The 18,683-nt window shown below is 35.7% G+C and overlaps 1 protein-coding gene across 3 annotated transcripts in view; it reads left to right on the top strand.

Annotated features, from left to right (window-relative positions):
• LOC105067137 (N-deacetylase and N-sulfotransferase 3) overlaps window positions 1-18,683 on the top strand; it is a 134,172-nt gene that overhangs the window by 51,693 nt on the left and 63,796 nt on the right. For all 3 annotated transcript variants that reach the window (XM_074341689.1, XM_010952609.3, XM_074341696.1), the window contains exon 4: window positions 13,683-13,868. In XM_074341689.1, the coding sequence (XP_074197790.1) occupies window positions 13,683-13,868 (186 nt within the window). The remainder of the gene's footprint in view (window positions 1-13,682; window positions 13,869-18,683) is intronic.

The raw sequence follows: 18,683 nt of genomic DNA, 5'->3' as shown, positions 1-18,683 counted from the left end.
GATATTGTGAAAATGTTTTGACAGTATTTGCAAACTCCTGTGAGACAGAGAGCTACAATTTTTTCCACCAAAATATAAACAGGAGTAGTAAACGGCAAATAAAAGTGGGTAAACATTGCCACAATTTGTAATAGAGAGCACTAAAAATCCTCTCAATGCAGCAAACATCAATTCTATCATCTTCAGAAATCTAAAAGACTGCTGATATTAGCAATATTAATCAGCAAGAGAGGGTGTGGAGAAGAAAATTGTAGTTTCTTTTTAAATCTGTGGAAAAAGAAAGGAAATTGTAAAAGAAGAAAATACATAAAATGAAAGAAAGTAACAGTAAAATATAGACAGAGAAGTGAGGAGGGAAGTTTTTATGTTTATTGTTATTGTTTTGGTAGCCTTTTAAAAAGTTTATCAAGGTACATTTGATGAAAGATGTGACATTCACTATTATAACCCCTTGAAAATAGAACATGATCTAGAATAATGGTGTTCTATTCTGACTTGGGTGAATGAATCATCTGCATGCCAAGGTTATGGTTATACTTAAAACAAGCATAAATACTTGAAAGTACATACAGTAAGAACAGACATGCACAGTTGTCCATATTTTTTTAGAATTCTCAACTAAAAGGCATGATGAATTGAAAGAGTAATTCAAAATTGAAATTTGGTCATCCTTAACCTCAAGTGCCAAGCAGAGGACATTTCTCAAAAGTGTCATTCCTAGTTTCAGGTTGACAACCCAAATTATGGTCCTTGAAGCAGAAAAGAACATTCATAAAAGTTTAATCAAATACAGGACCAGTCAGCTTTTTTGTCAGGAGAGGACACATATGAAGAGACTGAATCCAAGAACAGTCCCTCCCCAGCCATAACAACAAGGAAGAGGAAAGGAGCATTTGGGAGGAGTGATTAGTACACAACAAACATGCAGTAGATAACAGCTGTTGTTTTATTATCATTATATTCAGTATCATAAAACTACCATCTACAGTTTTTGTCTTGGTTCCTGAGGTATTTACAGTGATAGGTAAGGGGGGAAAAGTCCTCAAGTTTAGAAGCTTATTTTGTATTGGAATGACATTTGGTTAATGAATTTTACACATTTTGAAAATATGTGTTAACTCTTACTTCCCATCAAGACATTAGGGTCACAAAGCTGCTAAATTTAAAGATGTAGTAAGAAGAGTTCAAGAGTTTAATTTTAGTTGTTTATATATTCTGTATTATTTCCTTTAATCCTTACAACAACCCTTAATTGTAGGAATATTTACTCTCACACTACAGAGAAGTAAACTGAAAAGTCAGAGAAATACAGTGACATTAATGATTATGAAGCTCACTAGTAGTAGAATTTGAAACCAGAAATTCTGGTTTTCTAAAACTGCAAAAATTGTGATCTCCACACTTCTTCATTAACTTCCCAAACTAATTCACAGATATAAGTCTAGATTTCTCTTTTGCCTGGTAATCTAAGGGAATAACTGGTAGTTCTGCTAAACATATGGGAAATGATAACTAGAGGGGAAATTCATAGGGCAAATTCTCCCTTAGGTTCCAATAGGTTCCCTAAGTAGCTAGAGTTCCTAAAATGTTGGTAAAGGAGACAAACAACTAAATCTGAGGAGCTTTCCACAAGTCTGAATATCATTTGTTATATATAGATATAGAGTCTACTTTAATTCAAAGAAACTATCTTGGAGGAAATTCTGCCTTAACTGTCAACTTATTAGATGGAACAAACAAAAGCTTGACCTGTGCTAATATTGCATTTCTAAATTGGGCCACATCATGCTTTTTTTCAGCAGCTTAGAGGCTCTAAATTTTAAAATAAGCATGAATGTTTACCAGTGAAGGTCCTGAGAGAAAACACAAAGAAGCAACTGCAGGGTAGGAGTGGGTATAGCTCAGTAGTAGAACATATGCTTAGCATGCACTAAGTCCTGCATTCAGTCCCCAGAAGCTCCATTGAAAAGAATAAAATAAAAAATTTAAGAAGCAACTGAGTGTTCAAACAACTAAACTGGAGGTCATGTATAAAATTCAGTATTCAAATGAGTGATTGAATTAAAGGACATTTAAAGTACTTTTCCAACTAAGAGAATCTGAGACTATGATGTTAAAAAAACATCTTTGGTTGGGTCCTATCACCATCTACAGCCAAACACGTGTTATTTTCATTGAGTTTTAGCAAGCACATCTGATCTATTATCCTTTAGCACAATGTGGACACTTCTGTCTCACAAGGGGATTTGATGTTCATTTTAATTTAGCTTTGAAAGCTCTGTCTAATTACTTACTGTGGAAGGTCAAGCAAATCCTTTAAGCATACTTGCATTTGATGATTATAACTATCAGGAAATACAGTTTTAGAGGTCGATTATAAAATATTTTTAGTTATCAAATATGGGCTATTTCAGGTATTAAAATTAAATTTCAACAGGGGATTTTCTGGAAAGGTACCATTCCTGAGGCAAAGATCAATTGTAACATTATTGATCTACAACACAGTTTGAAATATCTATTGTACAGCTTTAAAATTGGACAGAATTCCATTAGAAAAATAAAACAATTTATTACATTTAAACCTCAAAAAAATCATCAATATATATACTCTCAAAGAATTGGATTTAAAATTTCTGTGAATTATGGTAGTTTAATTTTTAGTGATAAAACAATTAGTAGAAAATTTTATCATTGAATTCACTGCCAATATCAGTGATACTTAACACTATTACAGACAATACTATTAAAATTAGTAGTGATGGAATGATGGTCCTGATCCTGAAAACATAAAATCTTGCCTGGGATTGTAATTTTGATTACACTATTTTTATTCTTTCAAATAGTGTCCTTTTCCCCCTTCTTTTCCAAGTTCAGCAGAACCTGCTAATTTACATTAGCTGAAATGTCTACTGTCAATTATGCAACATTTTAGATTAGTGAGCACATTAACTTTTCTAAAATGGAAATAAAGATTATAGTATCAAAATGTAATTTAAAATATATTGAAAGACTTGCTGGCTTAAGGAATATATAATAATCTTTTAATTAGTTCACTTGCCAGCTAGAGAATGAATTTTATCATTTTTACCTCAGTGAAGCACTTTATTAAAAAAGGGCATTAGATTTTCATTTTATTGATATTGAAAACAAGTATATATAATTCTAACGGTCCTAGTAAAAACAGAGTTCAAATCAGGATGCAAAAAGTCTGCTCTGAGCTGGTAGATCACTTCTAGAGTAATGCAAACAGCTCAGTTTAAGAAAAACACTAGCCATTATTCAGAGCACGATAACCAATATGGTAAAGTATATAATTACTTCACAAAGAGAATGGCTGAAGGAACTTGGAGAAGATAAGAGACAGGAGAGAAGACTAAGGAATATGTTATCAGCGTTAACATTCAACTTAAAAGTACTGGTATGACCATGCTAGTTACTACAATATTGAAAAGTGTCAACACTACTACCTCTCCCCACACCTGGATCGCAGGCCCTCCCCCAGGATGTCCCAAACCTCCCAACTACTCAGCAACTAAAGGGACCCGGCTCAGGTCTCCAGCATTCAGCTCCAGCTTTGCAGTTGGCAACAGGTCTGACTGATCAGTGGCGTGGCATACTGGCTGTAAATACCTTGAATATTATCCCTGAATATAATCAGTCAGTCAGTGAGCGTAAAATCCACACAACTGCTAACCTTGTGTCTGCTTTAGCTTTTTCATATCTCCTACTCACTGTTCCCAATCATTCCCCAGTTTCTATGAGTTCATTGTTTTGTACCACATCCTACTCCATTTCAAAATTTCCCATCCCCATTCCACTTTCAAATTTTTTCTCCCATACCTGGATCATGACAACAGCGTCCAAACTAATCTCCCCAATTCCCCATTCTTTTCCTTTAGTTGATGCTCAAATCAGGGAAAGCTGTGAAACTTGAAGTTCTATTATTCTGTTTCCCCTACATGAATAGAACGTAGCATTTCAGTTTTTAGGAAGATTATTGACTCTCCAGAGGAAATGTAGGAAGAGAACATTTTGAGATCCAGATATTTACCAGGCATTGTGCTTAGTGCTTTCCCCACATCCCCAATTAATCCTCACAACCACCTGTGAGCCTAGTTATTGTCATATTTAAAATGCAGAAAGTGAAGCTCAGAGAGCTTATATAATTTTCTTAAAATCACACAGGCAGTGGAAACTAGAGAAAGGATTTGATCTCAGATCTGTCAGCCTCCAAAGCCTGAATAACTAGCATGTTTTGTGTAACTGCAAATTGCCATGCCATTGATAGTGTTGTTGATCACTATTACACAAACCTCATAACGAAAATGTTATTACCTTCCTGAAGGGTTATATTTTTAAACAAATGCAGAATATTAAAATCTGACTTTTTACAATGTTTTTCTTTTAAATTGCTGTGTATATGATTCATGTAATTTCCTGTGTTTGTGCAACCAGCACCACAAGTGTTAACTGTCCTGATGGCTATTATAAATACCAGAGGATATGCAATAGTTATAACAAAGATCAATATCAACTTTTCTATACTGTCAGTAGTATGACTTCAGTTAAAATTAGTACTGTGCCAGGGGAAAGGGTATAATTCAGTGGTAAGGCACGTGCCTAGCATGCATGAGGTCCTGGGTTCAATCTCCAGTACTTCCATTAAAATAAATAAATAAACAAACCTAATCACTTCCCCCTCAAAAAAAGATAAATTAAAAAAAAATTTTAATAGTACCATACAGACTTTAAGATTCCTGATCTAATCAACCTTACATATCTTCAGAAAGATTAAATGTGTTGGCAAGTACTTTGGGAATTTAAGCCTGTCCCTGAATAGTTTACAGTTTTATTACCTCTCAGGGACCCCCAAAGGTCCACATTAAATTCGTGGCTTCAAACTCTGAGAAAGCTGAATTAAACTAAACCCTCCAATTCCTCCATTGTGTCTCTAGATAATTTTATTTTCAGTTACTTTGCTACAGCCTAAAATAAGCTTCATAAATTCTTTGGGGCTTTTTTTTCTTTCTTTTAACATTTCTACAAACTCCTTCATGTGTTTACTTGAAGAAATTTTAGCAATTTAAAAAAAAATTAGCCTGGCCTGTGAAAAGTACAAGTGTTTACATCATTCTTTTGAGTATTCTTACAAAAGTGCACGCTTTAGTGATGTGTTTACTTATGAGACACTCAACAAAGATACGGCGACACTTCAGAAATTCTGAAGGGAACTCTGAGAGAGGAAACCAGCATGCTCTCTTAAATGGAAACTCACTTTAAGTAAATTACATAGTTATTAGGGAAGACTAGAAGAAGATCTGTCACTCTCCACGAAATAATTTTACCTTAGAGGTTACAAGTGAAAATGAAGGTTAAAGCTGAGTATACATACCTTTTTTAACCCTTTTTCTGTATTGGTACTGAATTATTAGCTTAACTCTTGTTTCTGGAATTTCTGTTTTTTCCCCTACCCATTTCATTGAGATATAATTGACATACAACATGGTATTAGTTTAAGGTATACAACAGAATGATTTGACTTAGATACATCATGAAATGATTACCACAGTAAGTTTAGTGAATATCCATCATCTCATATAGATACAATAATTAAAGAAATAGAAAACAATGTTTTTCCTTGTGATGAGAACTCTCAGGATTTACTCTTTAACAATTTTCATTATATATTTATCATGTTGTATATTACATCTTTAGTACTTATTTATCTTATAACTGGAAGGTTGTACATTTTGACTACTTCCATCCTATTTCCCCTTCCTCCACCCCCCCCCCACATCCGGTAACTACAAATCTGATCTCTTTTTCTATGAGTTTGTTTGTTTGTTTTTGAAGTATAATTGACCGTGTTAGTTCCTGTTATAGAACATAGTGATTTGATATTTCTATACCTGTTTCTGGAATTTCTTAATGCATTTGGCTTACTAAATTCATTTAAGTTCTTCAAATAATTCAGCTGTTAACTTGGGGCAGTATTTGAAGAGGACCATGCTAATGTCATTGTTACGGCCTTGTCAAATTTATCATTCACTAAGGATACGTCTACCTCCTACTTTATACATAATATCAATTACTTTTTCCAGAAGAACTGTATACTGTTTGGTAAAACTTTTATAGATAAGACTGACAATGATAATGCATCTTCTTTTAAGGAGTGTCCTCTCTGAAATAAGATCCTGAGTTTTGTGGAAGGATTCTTGTTTACCTTTGTTTCCTTGTTTTATTTGTTATTGTTTCAATGAGAAAGAGAATAATGTTAATTAGATGAAAGGAAATTAAGTGGTAATTGACCTATAATGTTGCTTCCATCTTTCATTCTCTACAACACAGGGAGATAATTTGTTTCGTTACCCTTACTTGGCAAATAAAGGACTTGAGGTGTGGTGAAGTAGTATTACCTGCCCAAGGTCCTACAGCGAATGAAGGGCATCACTGAGATTGAGCCCAGGACTTCTAAATTTGTGCTTTCTCCATGACACTAAGCTGCTTCCCGTCCCCAAGATTTCCTGGGAGACACTTGATCATTTTATTGTCATGGGTTTGGCTATCTTTGAATATGAGAAAAATAAAATTTTTCTCTCACTGTATATTATAGTCAATGATCCTAAGTGAAGTAAGCCAGAAAGAGAAAGAAAAATACCATATGAGATCGCTCATATGTGGATTCTAAAAAAAAGAGCATAAATATAGTTAATGAAACACTACAGACTCTTCTGCAGATCTGAGTAACTTCAGAGTGATAAGGTCACACTTCTGTCTTACGAGTTACCATAATGCCACTCTGTTTCACAAGAGCTCATTATTAACATCTTTATCCAAAGACTTATGTAACTTTCGTTACTATAGCCATGGTTTTTTTTTTAAATCCAAATTGTGAGACAAATAATATCATCCTCCTGGGGCTTCTGGACCATAAGAATATCACTAACTAGGAAAGCCCACTTCAGCCTTGGTGTGCAGAGTCTTTAGTGGGGTTTCATTTTATAGGCATGATTGATTGAGTCACTGGCCATGTGTTTGAACTCAGTCTTCAACTCATGTCTCCTACCTAGAGGAAACGCTGATGTAACCTGGCTCAGAGCCCAACTCTCTAGTTGCATAGTTGGTCTTTCTGGCACGGCTAAACTCTGCACTGAGTCATCCAGTTAATATAAACTCAGATATGATCTCAGGGACCCACCATGAATAATAGAGACATTCCTATCACTCAGAAAATTCCAAGGATTTAGGGCTTACCTCCTGGGAACCAGAGATGATAAAGACCAGCCAATTTTTTAAATTATACAACAGCTGCCAACAAAGGATGATTTTAAACTCTTAAACCAAATCTATTAAAAATATGATCATCACTGCAGATTTTCACATACCAGCCAGCAAACAATTTATATTATGAATTAAAGAGTACCCTGTAAAAAAAACTAGAAAGAAATCTAGTGGCCAAATCTATAAATATTAACCAAATTTATGTAAATATGCCCATCACATTTTAGGAGGTTTTCACTTTCTTAAATATATAGGAAGAAAACTATACATGTTTGTTTAAGATTTGATCATGGATTAAAAATAGTGCACTTATATTTAGCATCCAAATAGATCACTTCTAAAACCACAAAGATTATGTCAAAGAAACACAGAATTTTAAATCTGAACCTTAGTGACTACTTGCACAACCCCTTTATAAATTTCACAATTTAAAAAAATGAAAAATCAGATTCCTATACTACCTAAGGTAATTATTCCTTTCAAGATCTTTCACTTCAAACCATACCAGAAATATCATTTATCACAGGAACATACTCTAATGTTTACACACTCTTAGCATTCAGTACCAAACCTAATTCCTTCACCTACAGATAAATCCTGATTTGCCTGGTTTGGGTCTAGGGAAGAAGGAAGATTCCTTTAAATAGTAATTTTACATATATTGAGCCACCATCACTGTCATTTCTTACTTCCCCCAAGTCACAGCAAATGCTATAGAACTCCTTCTTCGAGTGCCTGAGGCCCAACAGGTTCATGTGTGGTCCATTAATTTTACCAACATTGTCTTTAAAAGCTTTAAAATGCTCCTGAAATTCAAGAGAATAGTTTTATAAATTTTGCTTCACACGTAGTGTGTAAGTGTATATACGTGCATGTGTGTGTGTGTACAGAAGTGTCTTTTATGTGAAAGGTTTTAACTCCACTTTCCAAACATACTCCTGTCACCTGTAAAAATGTATTATTTTCTATGTGAAATAACATCTCAAACAACCACAGCTTTTAAGGATGACACTTTTAAAAATCGAAGCAAAACAATTTTTGTCTAGAAACAACTCTAAAATATACCACCAAATGTAAACACAGAGAAGCTTTAACGTAAGCCCATTTTAATTTTAAGTATAAATTCTCAGTACCATGAAAAAGTTAACCAAAGCATGAACTGAGGGAATGGGACATTCTAACCAAAATGAACCACAGAAAAGCATTTAGAAGTATTTATAAATTACATTTGTAATGAAGTTTTAGATTTTTTCTACTATAGAGTGTAGAATGTGTGTTTGATTTCCTATCATGGGTTTTTTAATTACATTAGTTTGTATACTTGCTAATCTGACAAATACGGAAATAGGAAACAAGTCATCAGGTTATTTTTGAAAACTTAAAAGTTTTGTCTTTTTAGAAAGACGGAAATAGAGAAAAATATTAAAAGTAAAATGCTATTCTTAATTACTAGCAAGAATTTAAATAAAGAAATATCAAAGACAATAATAAACAATGAATTCTTCAGGAATGAAGTTATTGTGTTGCTCAAGTACTTGAATGACAATTTTTTTCCTTTTTTTCTTTTAGTTTTGGGGAAATTTTTCTAAGAAATATCACATCACATTTGCTTGATAAAACTGTATCATCTTCACATTCTCTATTTGGAAACATTTGAATGCACAATTTAGGAAAATACTGCAATTTTTAATTCCATACAGTATGGTTTAAATATAAATTCATAATAATGTCTGTTTTTCACTTGAATAATAATTTTAAACTATAGTCTCAAAAGTGTTTTCAGGTATTACTTACATAGGTGTTAAATTTCCCTGTAAGTCACTATATGTCCATTTCGCAGATGAACTGACAGGTTAAGATAATTGAGAAAGTAAAAATTAGAATGAGAAGAGGGTGGTCAGAATCACTAATATTTCACTAATATTACACACTTGTTCACTAATATTTGTTGAGTGCTTGCTGCTGGCAAGACACTGGGCATACAGCTGTGGATAAAACAGAACCCAGAACTCATGGAGCTTATTGGTTAATGAGAAAGAGAAACATTGAGAAGTCATTACATGAAGCAATATTCACAAGCTATGTTGTGTACTGTGAAAACCAGATGAATGCTACTAAGACAAGTCTTAATGTGGACTTTATATAGATTATAACTTGTCAGTGGAGGCTTCTATGAAGATATGACAGAATTAATTACCTAAAAGAGGTATCATTTATCTAGGTGAAGAGCTGAAGGAGGGAAATTCCAGTCTGGGAAAACCACATATGGGTGGATCCTGAGGTAGGAAACTGCTTGGTGAGTTTTAGGCAAAGATTAATGTGACTAGACTACAATGAAGGGTGGAAGTGGTGCAAAATGAGGCAAGAAAGTGAAGCAAGGTCCTACCAGGTAAGGCCCGTGACCATCCTAAGGATTCCGTATTTTCTCTTAAGTGCAAAGGGAAACCACAGAAGGATTCTGAGTAGGAAGTCCCATGGTCATATCTGAGTCTTTTGAGTATTACTTTGGCTGCTATGTAGACAGTGGATTGGAAGCTGGCAAGATAGGAGATGGGTGGAAGAGTTAGGAGCCAGGGAACAAAGTGGTAGATTGAATTAGCGTGATGATGATGATGACAGAACTGGAGAAAAGTGGATAGATTTAAGGTTTATACTGGAGTTTTAATGATAGGGCAAGATAATGAACTAGATTTATGAGCGAATGAAGAAACAGGTGTCAAGAATAGCCTCTATTTTTGACACAGCAACTAGTTGGTTGATAATTGATCGTGTCACTTAGTGACACAGAGGAACACTGGGGCAGGGAGCATTTCTGGTAGAGCTGAGAGGTGGGGAGGACGAGTTCAATTGTGAGACTAATCAATCCCACTTATGTTCTAAATACTTCATATACATTTTATAGTAACATAGCCATATTCACCAGTTTTTTCAGTGTATGTCCTCTACTATGGAAATCTTGACAGATTACAAAATTCCTAGATCTGAGATGTTACTTTCAATCAAGGATTAATGAAAAGGATAAAGAGAATTAGCTTTTTAGGCTGAAATGTCTACGATTTTAGACTTTCTGCCCCAGATTACAAAATGATAATGTTAATTGCAAGTTAAAAGATCTGGAAGAGAATAATCAGTCAAGAATTTAGCATTATGACTAAATCTTCTAAAACATAATAGTCTGCCTTACAGAACATACTAGCTGCAGTCTTAGCCCAAACTTTTCTATGCAGTAAGATTTCAGGTGTTCTCGCTGGTACTGAATGCAAATTTGGGGGTCAATTTCTGTTGCCTTTATCTACTAACTGTAACTCTCAGTGATTCACAGGCCAGAGCCACACGGCATTGGTTCAGAGTATTTAGACAGATCAGGGGAACGCAAGCCCGAGAAGGGACAGTGGGACAGAAGTCACAGAAACTCTGCTGAAAAAAAAAAAGAATGGCCCAGTATTTTCATAACTTCCACATTATAGTTGACTTAAGTAGAATCATAGCTTATTTTAAAATGGAAGCAGGGCAGTGATGACAACAATAAGAAACAACATCCACTGAATGTGTATTATGTTTCAGGAACTGCATTCAATGCTTTCCATGTATTATATGATTTAATTTCCTCTGAACACCTTGGAGGTAAGTACTCATATGACTAGCATTTGAGAGACCATGACATGAGGCTTAGAGGTCATAAATCATTCTCCAAAGCCACACAGGTGGTAAATGCAAGACTGAAATGGCCAGATAGGTTTAACTCCAGAAGCAGGGTTTTTCTGCCACTGGGTCACACTGTGCCCATACGTGAATAAAAGAGGAGACTAAAAAATCTCAGTATTTCTTTAGTATTAAAAGCTAAAAATAAAAACAAAAATTGGATATATGTTGGTTTGCAAATATTTGGGAATATTTCAAAATAAGGGAAATGTGTCTGCTGTGCTGAACCGTCCTTTTCTTACACGGTGTTCTGAAGACATAGGTGACCACTAACAGGCATTCAAAACTACCTTGAGCTTTCTACCAGCACAATTCCTCACAAACTTGGAGATACTTGACTTTTATAATGTAGTTCCTGTTACTGTGAATTTCATCCTGGCTTCATCCTTTACCCTTTTAAAAACTATTAACCTGCAATTGTTCATTATTTTTCTCTAAATTTCTGTGATTGAAATTCGTTTTCTTTCAATTGGTCCATTATCACTGCACCCCTATTCTTAAACCACTTCCGATAAATACTTCACTGACTTTTCTCACAGAAAGTATGTGTTGTTAAGTAATTTGCTTTAGTTTGAGTTTTTAAAAACAAAGGGGGAAAAGCAATGAGATATTTCCATTGACTTTATAGCAAAATTCTAAATGATATAGCAATAACTGCCTAGTTGTGGTCATTTCTACAAAGATGCAAATAAAATGAAGAACATGAAATGCTCCTCTCATCCTTCAGAAACACAGGTATAATCCACTCTACCTGTAATACCACCACAGCAGCTCCCTTTCCAGCATCCTCAACTCCAGCTGACTGAACTGAGTTTTGAAAGATGAAGAGTTCACAAGACGAAAGGGGCATTCCAACTGGGTAGACAACGTACACAATGGACAGCAAAGCTGTGAAGGGAATCATTGGGGGTGGGGAAGATGAACACTGATAGGAGATAAGCTATGTTAGGTAGGTTGAAGTCAAATTTTGAGAGCCTCTTATGCCATATAGAAGGAGTCTGACAGTCACTTAGGTAATGGCAAACCATTGGCAACCCATTTTCCTCCTGTGTTCAGGTGCTCATATATGTCCTTCAGCTCCTGTCATTAGTTACACTGAAAAACAAAGCCATGCCTTCTCCACTTCTTCCATATCCATCTGTAGCATATTTCTACAATTCAGGCATTTAGCAGCCCATTACTATGGTTCTCTGTATGTGAAATTGCACTTTGGCATGAAGAAAAACCATGAGTATTTCAAAGGAAGTCTGTTTGGGTGGAAATTTCGAAGACTATAAAGCAATTGAAAAATACAGATAGAAAAATAAAGTATCATTCAGGAGGAAAAAATGCACGTCTACTACTGAAGCCATGAGTGTTCTTTTAATAAAAGATAGTTCATCTTTTCTGCAAACAGACTATCAGGATTAATGGACCATCTCAAACGAAGAGAAATGATTACAATTATACAAAGTTGTCCCAAGCTCCCTCCAAAATTGTCCAGAGATTTTATTTTTGGAATTTCCAGCCCTGATTAGGACCAAGTAAACAGAAGAAAGTAGTGTGTGTGTGTGTGTGTGTGTGTGTAATTTTGAAACTATTTTTTTAAATTAGACTCATTTTATGTGTTAAAGCTGCTGGACTTCAAATCAACTAAATTTCCAGATTGTTTGGCTCTTTCAATACCTTCTACTTTCACTGTAACTAGGGCTTTGACTTCAAATAAATTTGTTCTATAACATTTGACCACATTTCTTAATCAAAAGTGTGTGCTCCTATCGAGACAGGGTACATTGTCTCTTACTGGCCCCCTAGCTGAGGGACCAACAGAAATGCGACAAACTTGGTAGAAACTGGGCTACAGGCAAAATAAAATCCTGTTAGCAAGTCTAACGAATTCAGAATGAGTTCTGCCCCTCTAACAAATATTAGTTTTATAAGTGCTGAGTGCTGTTTGTAGCAAGCGTTTGCCATTTAACTTAACCGAAATTGAGAGACTAGAAAAACAGGTGGCTGGGACAAGATGCACTGAATGCAGCCTCTTTCACATTATTCATTAAAATCACTAGTCCTTCCCACCACTTCTAAAACAATAAATGTATCACCAGCAAGACTGGTGGAATGGCTATCCAGCTTCGCCAAGTCTAGAGGTCTTAATATTTATCACTTTAATTTTACCAGATAGATAGATAGATAGATAGATAAACTGACTCACTATGCTACACAGCAGAAATTAACACAATATTGTAAACTGAGTATATTTCAATTTTTAAAAGACTAAAAGATTAGTGCTTTAGGCAAAGTGACATCAACCTAACCTCTGGGGAAGGAGGCTGGAAATTGAGTTCAACCATATGGGCAACAATTCAACTAATCATGGTTCTGTAATGAAGCCTCAATAAAAATTCAAGACACTGACGCTCAGGTGAGCTACCTAGTTGACAATTGTCTTATTTTGTTTGTTGTTTTTTTATTGATGTATAGTCGACAATTGTCTTTTTGAGTATTGTCACACCTTATGTGTAGCCAGGAGGAGGTAATATCTGGACTCCAGGGAGAGAGGACAAAAAGAAGCTTCACCTATGGGACTTTCCAGATCTTGCCCTATGTGTATCTTCCTTTGGCTGGTTCTAATTTGTATCTTTTTGCTATAATAAAACTATCATCATAAGTTAAAAAAAAATCTTACCACATTCTAACTAACACTTGCTTGGTCTTAGGAGCACGGCATTCCTACTGACATGGGTTACGCGGTGGCCCCTCACCATTCAGGTGTCTACCCTGTGCATGTTCAGCTATACGAGGCCTGGAAGAAGGTTTGGAATATTAGAATCACCAGCACTGAAGAATATCCACACCTGAAACCAGCCAGATACCGGAGGGGCTTCATCCACAAAAACATTATGGTAAGCTTCCCCTGGTTTGCATAAGGTACAACTAATTCTGCCAGATTTATACTCTTCATTGGAAGAAAGAACAAAAGAGAAGAGCAAAATATCAAAAGCATAATAGGGGGCTGGGTATAGCTCAGTGGTAGAGCACATGCTTAGCATGCACAAGGACCTGGATTCAATCCCCAGTGCCTCAGTCCCCAGCATTAAGAAAAGCTCCATACAAGCAGGAAACATATTTTTATCTAAGCAAAGGATGTTTTAATTAAAGGAGCTTCTTTTCAGTTCTTCAAATATAACTTTAAAATGTTTTTTACTGACACTACTGCTATAAAGCAGACACTGATATCAAAATACTAAGGAAACATTACATCTAAGTTGCGGATAATTTATAGAAGCCATCATTTCTTGAAAAGGTTATTCAGCAAGTAAAACTAACTCCATCTCTCTCTGTATTAACTGTGCCACTCTTTTACAAGCCAAACCATGTCCTTCCCTTTATCATGTCAGACCAAAAAGAAACTCAGCTATTTACAGCAAGAAGCCACATGTCCTCCATAATCATTAACAGATCAGAATACAGAGTACAAATGAGAGGGGGTGTTAATTAAGTCATTTATATACACTGTCAAATTCTCTCCAAAGCTTCTCTATTTTGTGTTGTGTTTCTACACTGGTGACAAATGTATAGTGTCAAGATATATTATTCCCTAATACTTTGTGAGACCTCGCAAAGTAAGTAATTAAATCCCACTTTTCCCCAACTCAGAAAATCCAAAGAGAACTGGTGAAGTTAGGAGTGGGCCTTCTGATTTAGACGCACGGGGAAGGAGCGCCATGCAGAACACTACATGTTCAGGCCCTATAACTTTGTCAAACTGTGTTTGAACAGATGTCTACTCTTAAAATTAGGTGTAACTGATTTCTTTTCAGACAGTTTTCCTAGATCTGCAAAAATTCCAGATTGGATAATGACATTTAACTTGGATCAACTTCCATCTTAACTTTCCCCTCAATAAAACCTGTTGTAAATGCTCAATGTGGACATAATGGCCACATTTCATCGCAGTCTGCCATTCCCCTTTACTGAAAATGAACTCACTGTGCCTCCAGCTGCCAGTCTTTTTGACCTGGGTTGTATTATAATGTAAAAGCAGACCAATACTTGCCTGCCATTTTTAAATCACATGCAGTCATAGTAGAACAGTAAACTTAAGTCTTCAAGGACTTTATTGAATGGTATTCTCTTTTATTTCTGTTTCTTCTTGTACTGCCAGGGGACTTGCTTGGATATGTCACATGAGATATGTTTATTTTGGTCTCTCCTGAAAACATGTTTAACCTGTACTGTAAATGCATGAATCTTGCAGTAATAGGGGCTCTAACAGAGTTCCTGCTTTGATGGAACTGTCCCTGTGGTTTCTTTTGTGCAACAATCCATGGAAACTCTTATGGCTTTGTGAGCCCTTGGATGAGAATTTCCAAGTGGGGGATGTTCAGCAGGCAGTTGGTTGTGCAGTTAGAGAGAGAGGACAGGGCTTGGAGTCATCCAAGTAGAGCTGTAAGTTGAGAGGACAATAGCCAATATGCCCTCCTGGGGAGAGACTGCCAAGAAAAAAGAGCAGGGAACTGAGGAGTGAACCTTACCTGGATCACACCCATATTCTATTGTATGAGAGGAGGGAAACTGTGCTTTTTTATGATCTATTCACAAATCAAACTCATAATGCCTTGAATGAAACTTACTATCTTCCCTTTCCACCAGCTTACGCCATCTTACTGTCCCTAATTCAGCTCTGCCATTTGAACATCACACTGACTGGATCCTTCCGATCAGTCTGTACAGTCCATTAATAATTCCTTTATAATACAGATTTTATTTCCTTCCTTTCCCACAGCCTAATTTACTGCCCTGACTTCCATGTGTAGACTGTGTTCTGACTTTGCAGCGTCTCCCCACCCCTCACTGCAGTCCATCGTGTACACAGTGCCAACCTTTTAATCCTTCTAAAATGCTGCCTTCATCTTGGCCTTCCTAACCTCATTCCTTCTAGTTCTTTCCATACCCTTTAAAAGCTCTTCAGGGACCTGAAAACAATTTAAACTAAGTCTATCTTTCTATTTCTTATTTTCCTATAGCTCACACAGATTCACTCCAGCCACAGAGGTCCACAACAACATTGCTGTGTCCAGGACTTTGTCATTCTTTCCACCTTGAAAGACTTTCTGACCACTCTCTACCTATTCCTATTCCCTTTGTTCCTCAATGTCAAGTCCCATAACTTACAGAATTTACTGTAAAGCACCTTGGCATATGTATAGCAGCTCAGTACCTAAGTCAGGCCTACACTGATCTCCTCCCAATTCCTGTAACACATCATCTTGTAACATTAGGAACATAAAAACTTACAAGATTTCAAGGTGTTTGTGCCCTAACCAGAGTCTCTGAGGCTTCTGTCCTAGTGCATTGTCTACTGGGTAAGTTTTATCCTCACTCAATAAGGAACTGATGGAAAACCAGCACTCTCTATCCTACCCGCTGGTTGTTAAATGTGACTGTGGAGAGAGCCAGAGACCTTTACGCAGTTAAACTACAGATCCTGATTATCTGCTTACTCTTTCTAACAGAGATGCCTATTGATAGAGACTCCCATTAATCCTGCTGGCAGCCTCCTACGTGATCTTTACTGGGGACATTTATTGGCAGTTATCCCAGATTTAGGCCTTAGGTAACAGGATATTGGCTTGAAGTCCCATTGGCCAAGATTCTTGTTGGCTATGGCTTTCATAACCATCTCCTAGTTATTGTCAGCAGCTATAAGGCTTCCAGGGGCTCATCAATGGCCCAGAGTTTGAATATGATAGTGTTACACTCCCAGAAACAATTCTAGAAGGCAGTTCCCAACAGAATGCCTAAAACCCTCCTATTCCTTCTCTACACAGGAGAGCTGTTTCAAGGAACATGTTTGGTGTCCTGTAGCATTGTGTGTAGGGAGCAAGGCAATGGGCATGACCCTCTTACACTCAGATTATCTCCTCAGCTTCCTTTGGTGGTCCACTGACCATCCTAGGGCTCACAGTGACTCTCACCCTCTCCGCAAGGGTGATCCTCCCCAGAGTTGCAGGGTGCAGCCTGGCACTTTCTCTTCCCTCAAAAATAATTTGAGAAGTACACAAAACTCACATTTCTTTTCATTTCTCTCTCTCTTTTGCATAGAATCATCTAGGCAATCAAATCCCAAAGATGGCTCTGTATGTTGCCATAGTTTTTCAAGCATGAATACTCAGATGGAATCTTAAAAGCAATTCAGAATCACGTACTTTCAGAATGTAAACTTGGCATTTAATTACATGTGGGCATCTCATTATGTGGCTTTGACATATTTCTCTTTACCCTAACATACCTTAACTCCTTCAAAAATAGAAAGGATATATCTTTGTGTTCTCCCACATGGACTTGCATAGAGTTTAGAAAAAGTATTTGTTAAATAAATGAGTAAGTGCTATATAAAATTTAATTTAGAAAATTACATTTCCATGAATTGTTAAGGAATATATTTGATTCAGCTAGGATACCTTTGCACTTTATTCTTTTTTGTCATTGATTTTGTGCATAACACTATGAAACTGTGTAGTGCTTTAAAATGTAAACATCATCAGAGCTAATAGTCTGCAATTAAACTGAAGTTGTTTTAACTATTTCATCAAGATAAAATAGCTTCTAGAGGTATAACTTTAGTCAGTTTACCAAAATAAATAGGATATATAAAGTTTTGAATTACACAGCAATATATATAATGTACTGATTGAGCTGAGAAGTATGTTTTCTAGGAAATTTTTCCAAGGACTAGATTGAAATTTATTATAATATATATTCAAATAAAAGAAAAAGAACTAGTATATGTATAGAGGGTCACAAGGCATGAGGAGTCCAATACAGGTACTATTTCTAAAGCACTTACTGAACCAAATATGCTTTAAAATCAAGACCGAAAACATGAAGATCAATTTGCTCAGGATAATAAGCAGAAGACCCACCTGGGTAAGGTTCTGTAAAACTTGTATCTCTCCAAAGTATACTCATTAATTTTCTGCTACTTCAAGTATATAATGACAAGTGCATATCTTAAAGAAATCATTCTATAAAATCTAGCTCGAGAGTGGACCATCTTGCACAGCTTTTGTTCACACCTTCTTTTATAATTGTACTGATATTTAACCAGGAAAGCTGTAAGAATTTGAAAAAATGTCCTTATCACAAATATGGATAATTGAAGCAAATAATGGCTTTCACATACAAAGGATGAAGAGAAGTCTTTTTACAAAGTGATCTTTTATCATTTTGTTTGTGACTCTTTATAAAAATTACTAATCAAATGCATAATGTCTTTCATACTTCTGGAACTGGCATGCTTCAGACTTAGAATTTAGGGCAATTACTACAGCCTGCAGTAGTTCTTTCAGACTAGAGCAGAAACTATGATTTGTGTCGCAAATATTTGTTCTAATTTAAAATGCCATTTCCTAAGAATCACATTAGGTTAATAATTGACTTCATTTTCTAATGCACATGTAGAACTTGATAGAAGTGACATCCTTAAAATTTTTGCCTATTAGAATTACAGTGTAACATAGGCAATTCCAATATTTTTAAAGTCTCCTTTTTACTTCCCTTTTGTTTTATTTCTTAAGATTCTGGAACATACGAGACTTCATAACAGAAGTACTGACTTGGAGGTTTAAAATAGATAAATGGCTAAAATAATTCAAAGTCCTTTTTAGTTTTAACATATTTCTTCAACTCAATCTTCAATATTCCAGCTATACTGA

This window comes from Camelus bactrianus, chromosome 2 (genome assembly GCF_048773025.1).
Source record: "Camelus bactrianus isolate YW-2024 breed Bactrian camel chromosome 2, ASM4877302v1, whole genome shotgun sequence".
NCBI lineage: Eukaryota > Metazoa > Chordata > Mammalia > Artiodactyla > Camelidae > Camelus > Camelus bactrianus.
Note: the sequence above shows the minus strand (reverse complement) of the source record. Positions and strands in the feature narration are given on the sequence as shown.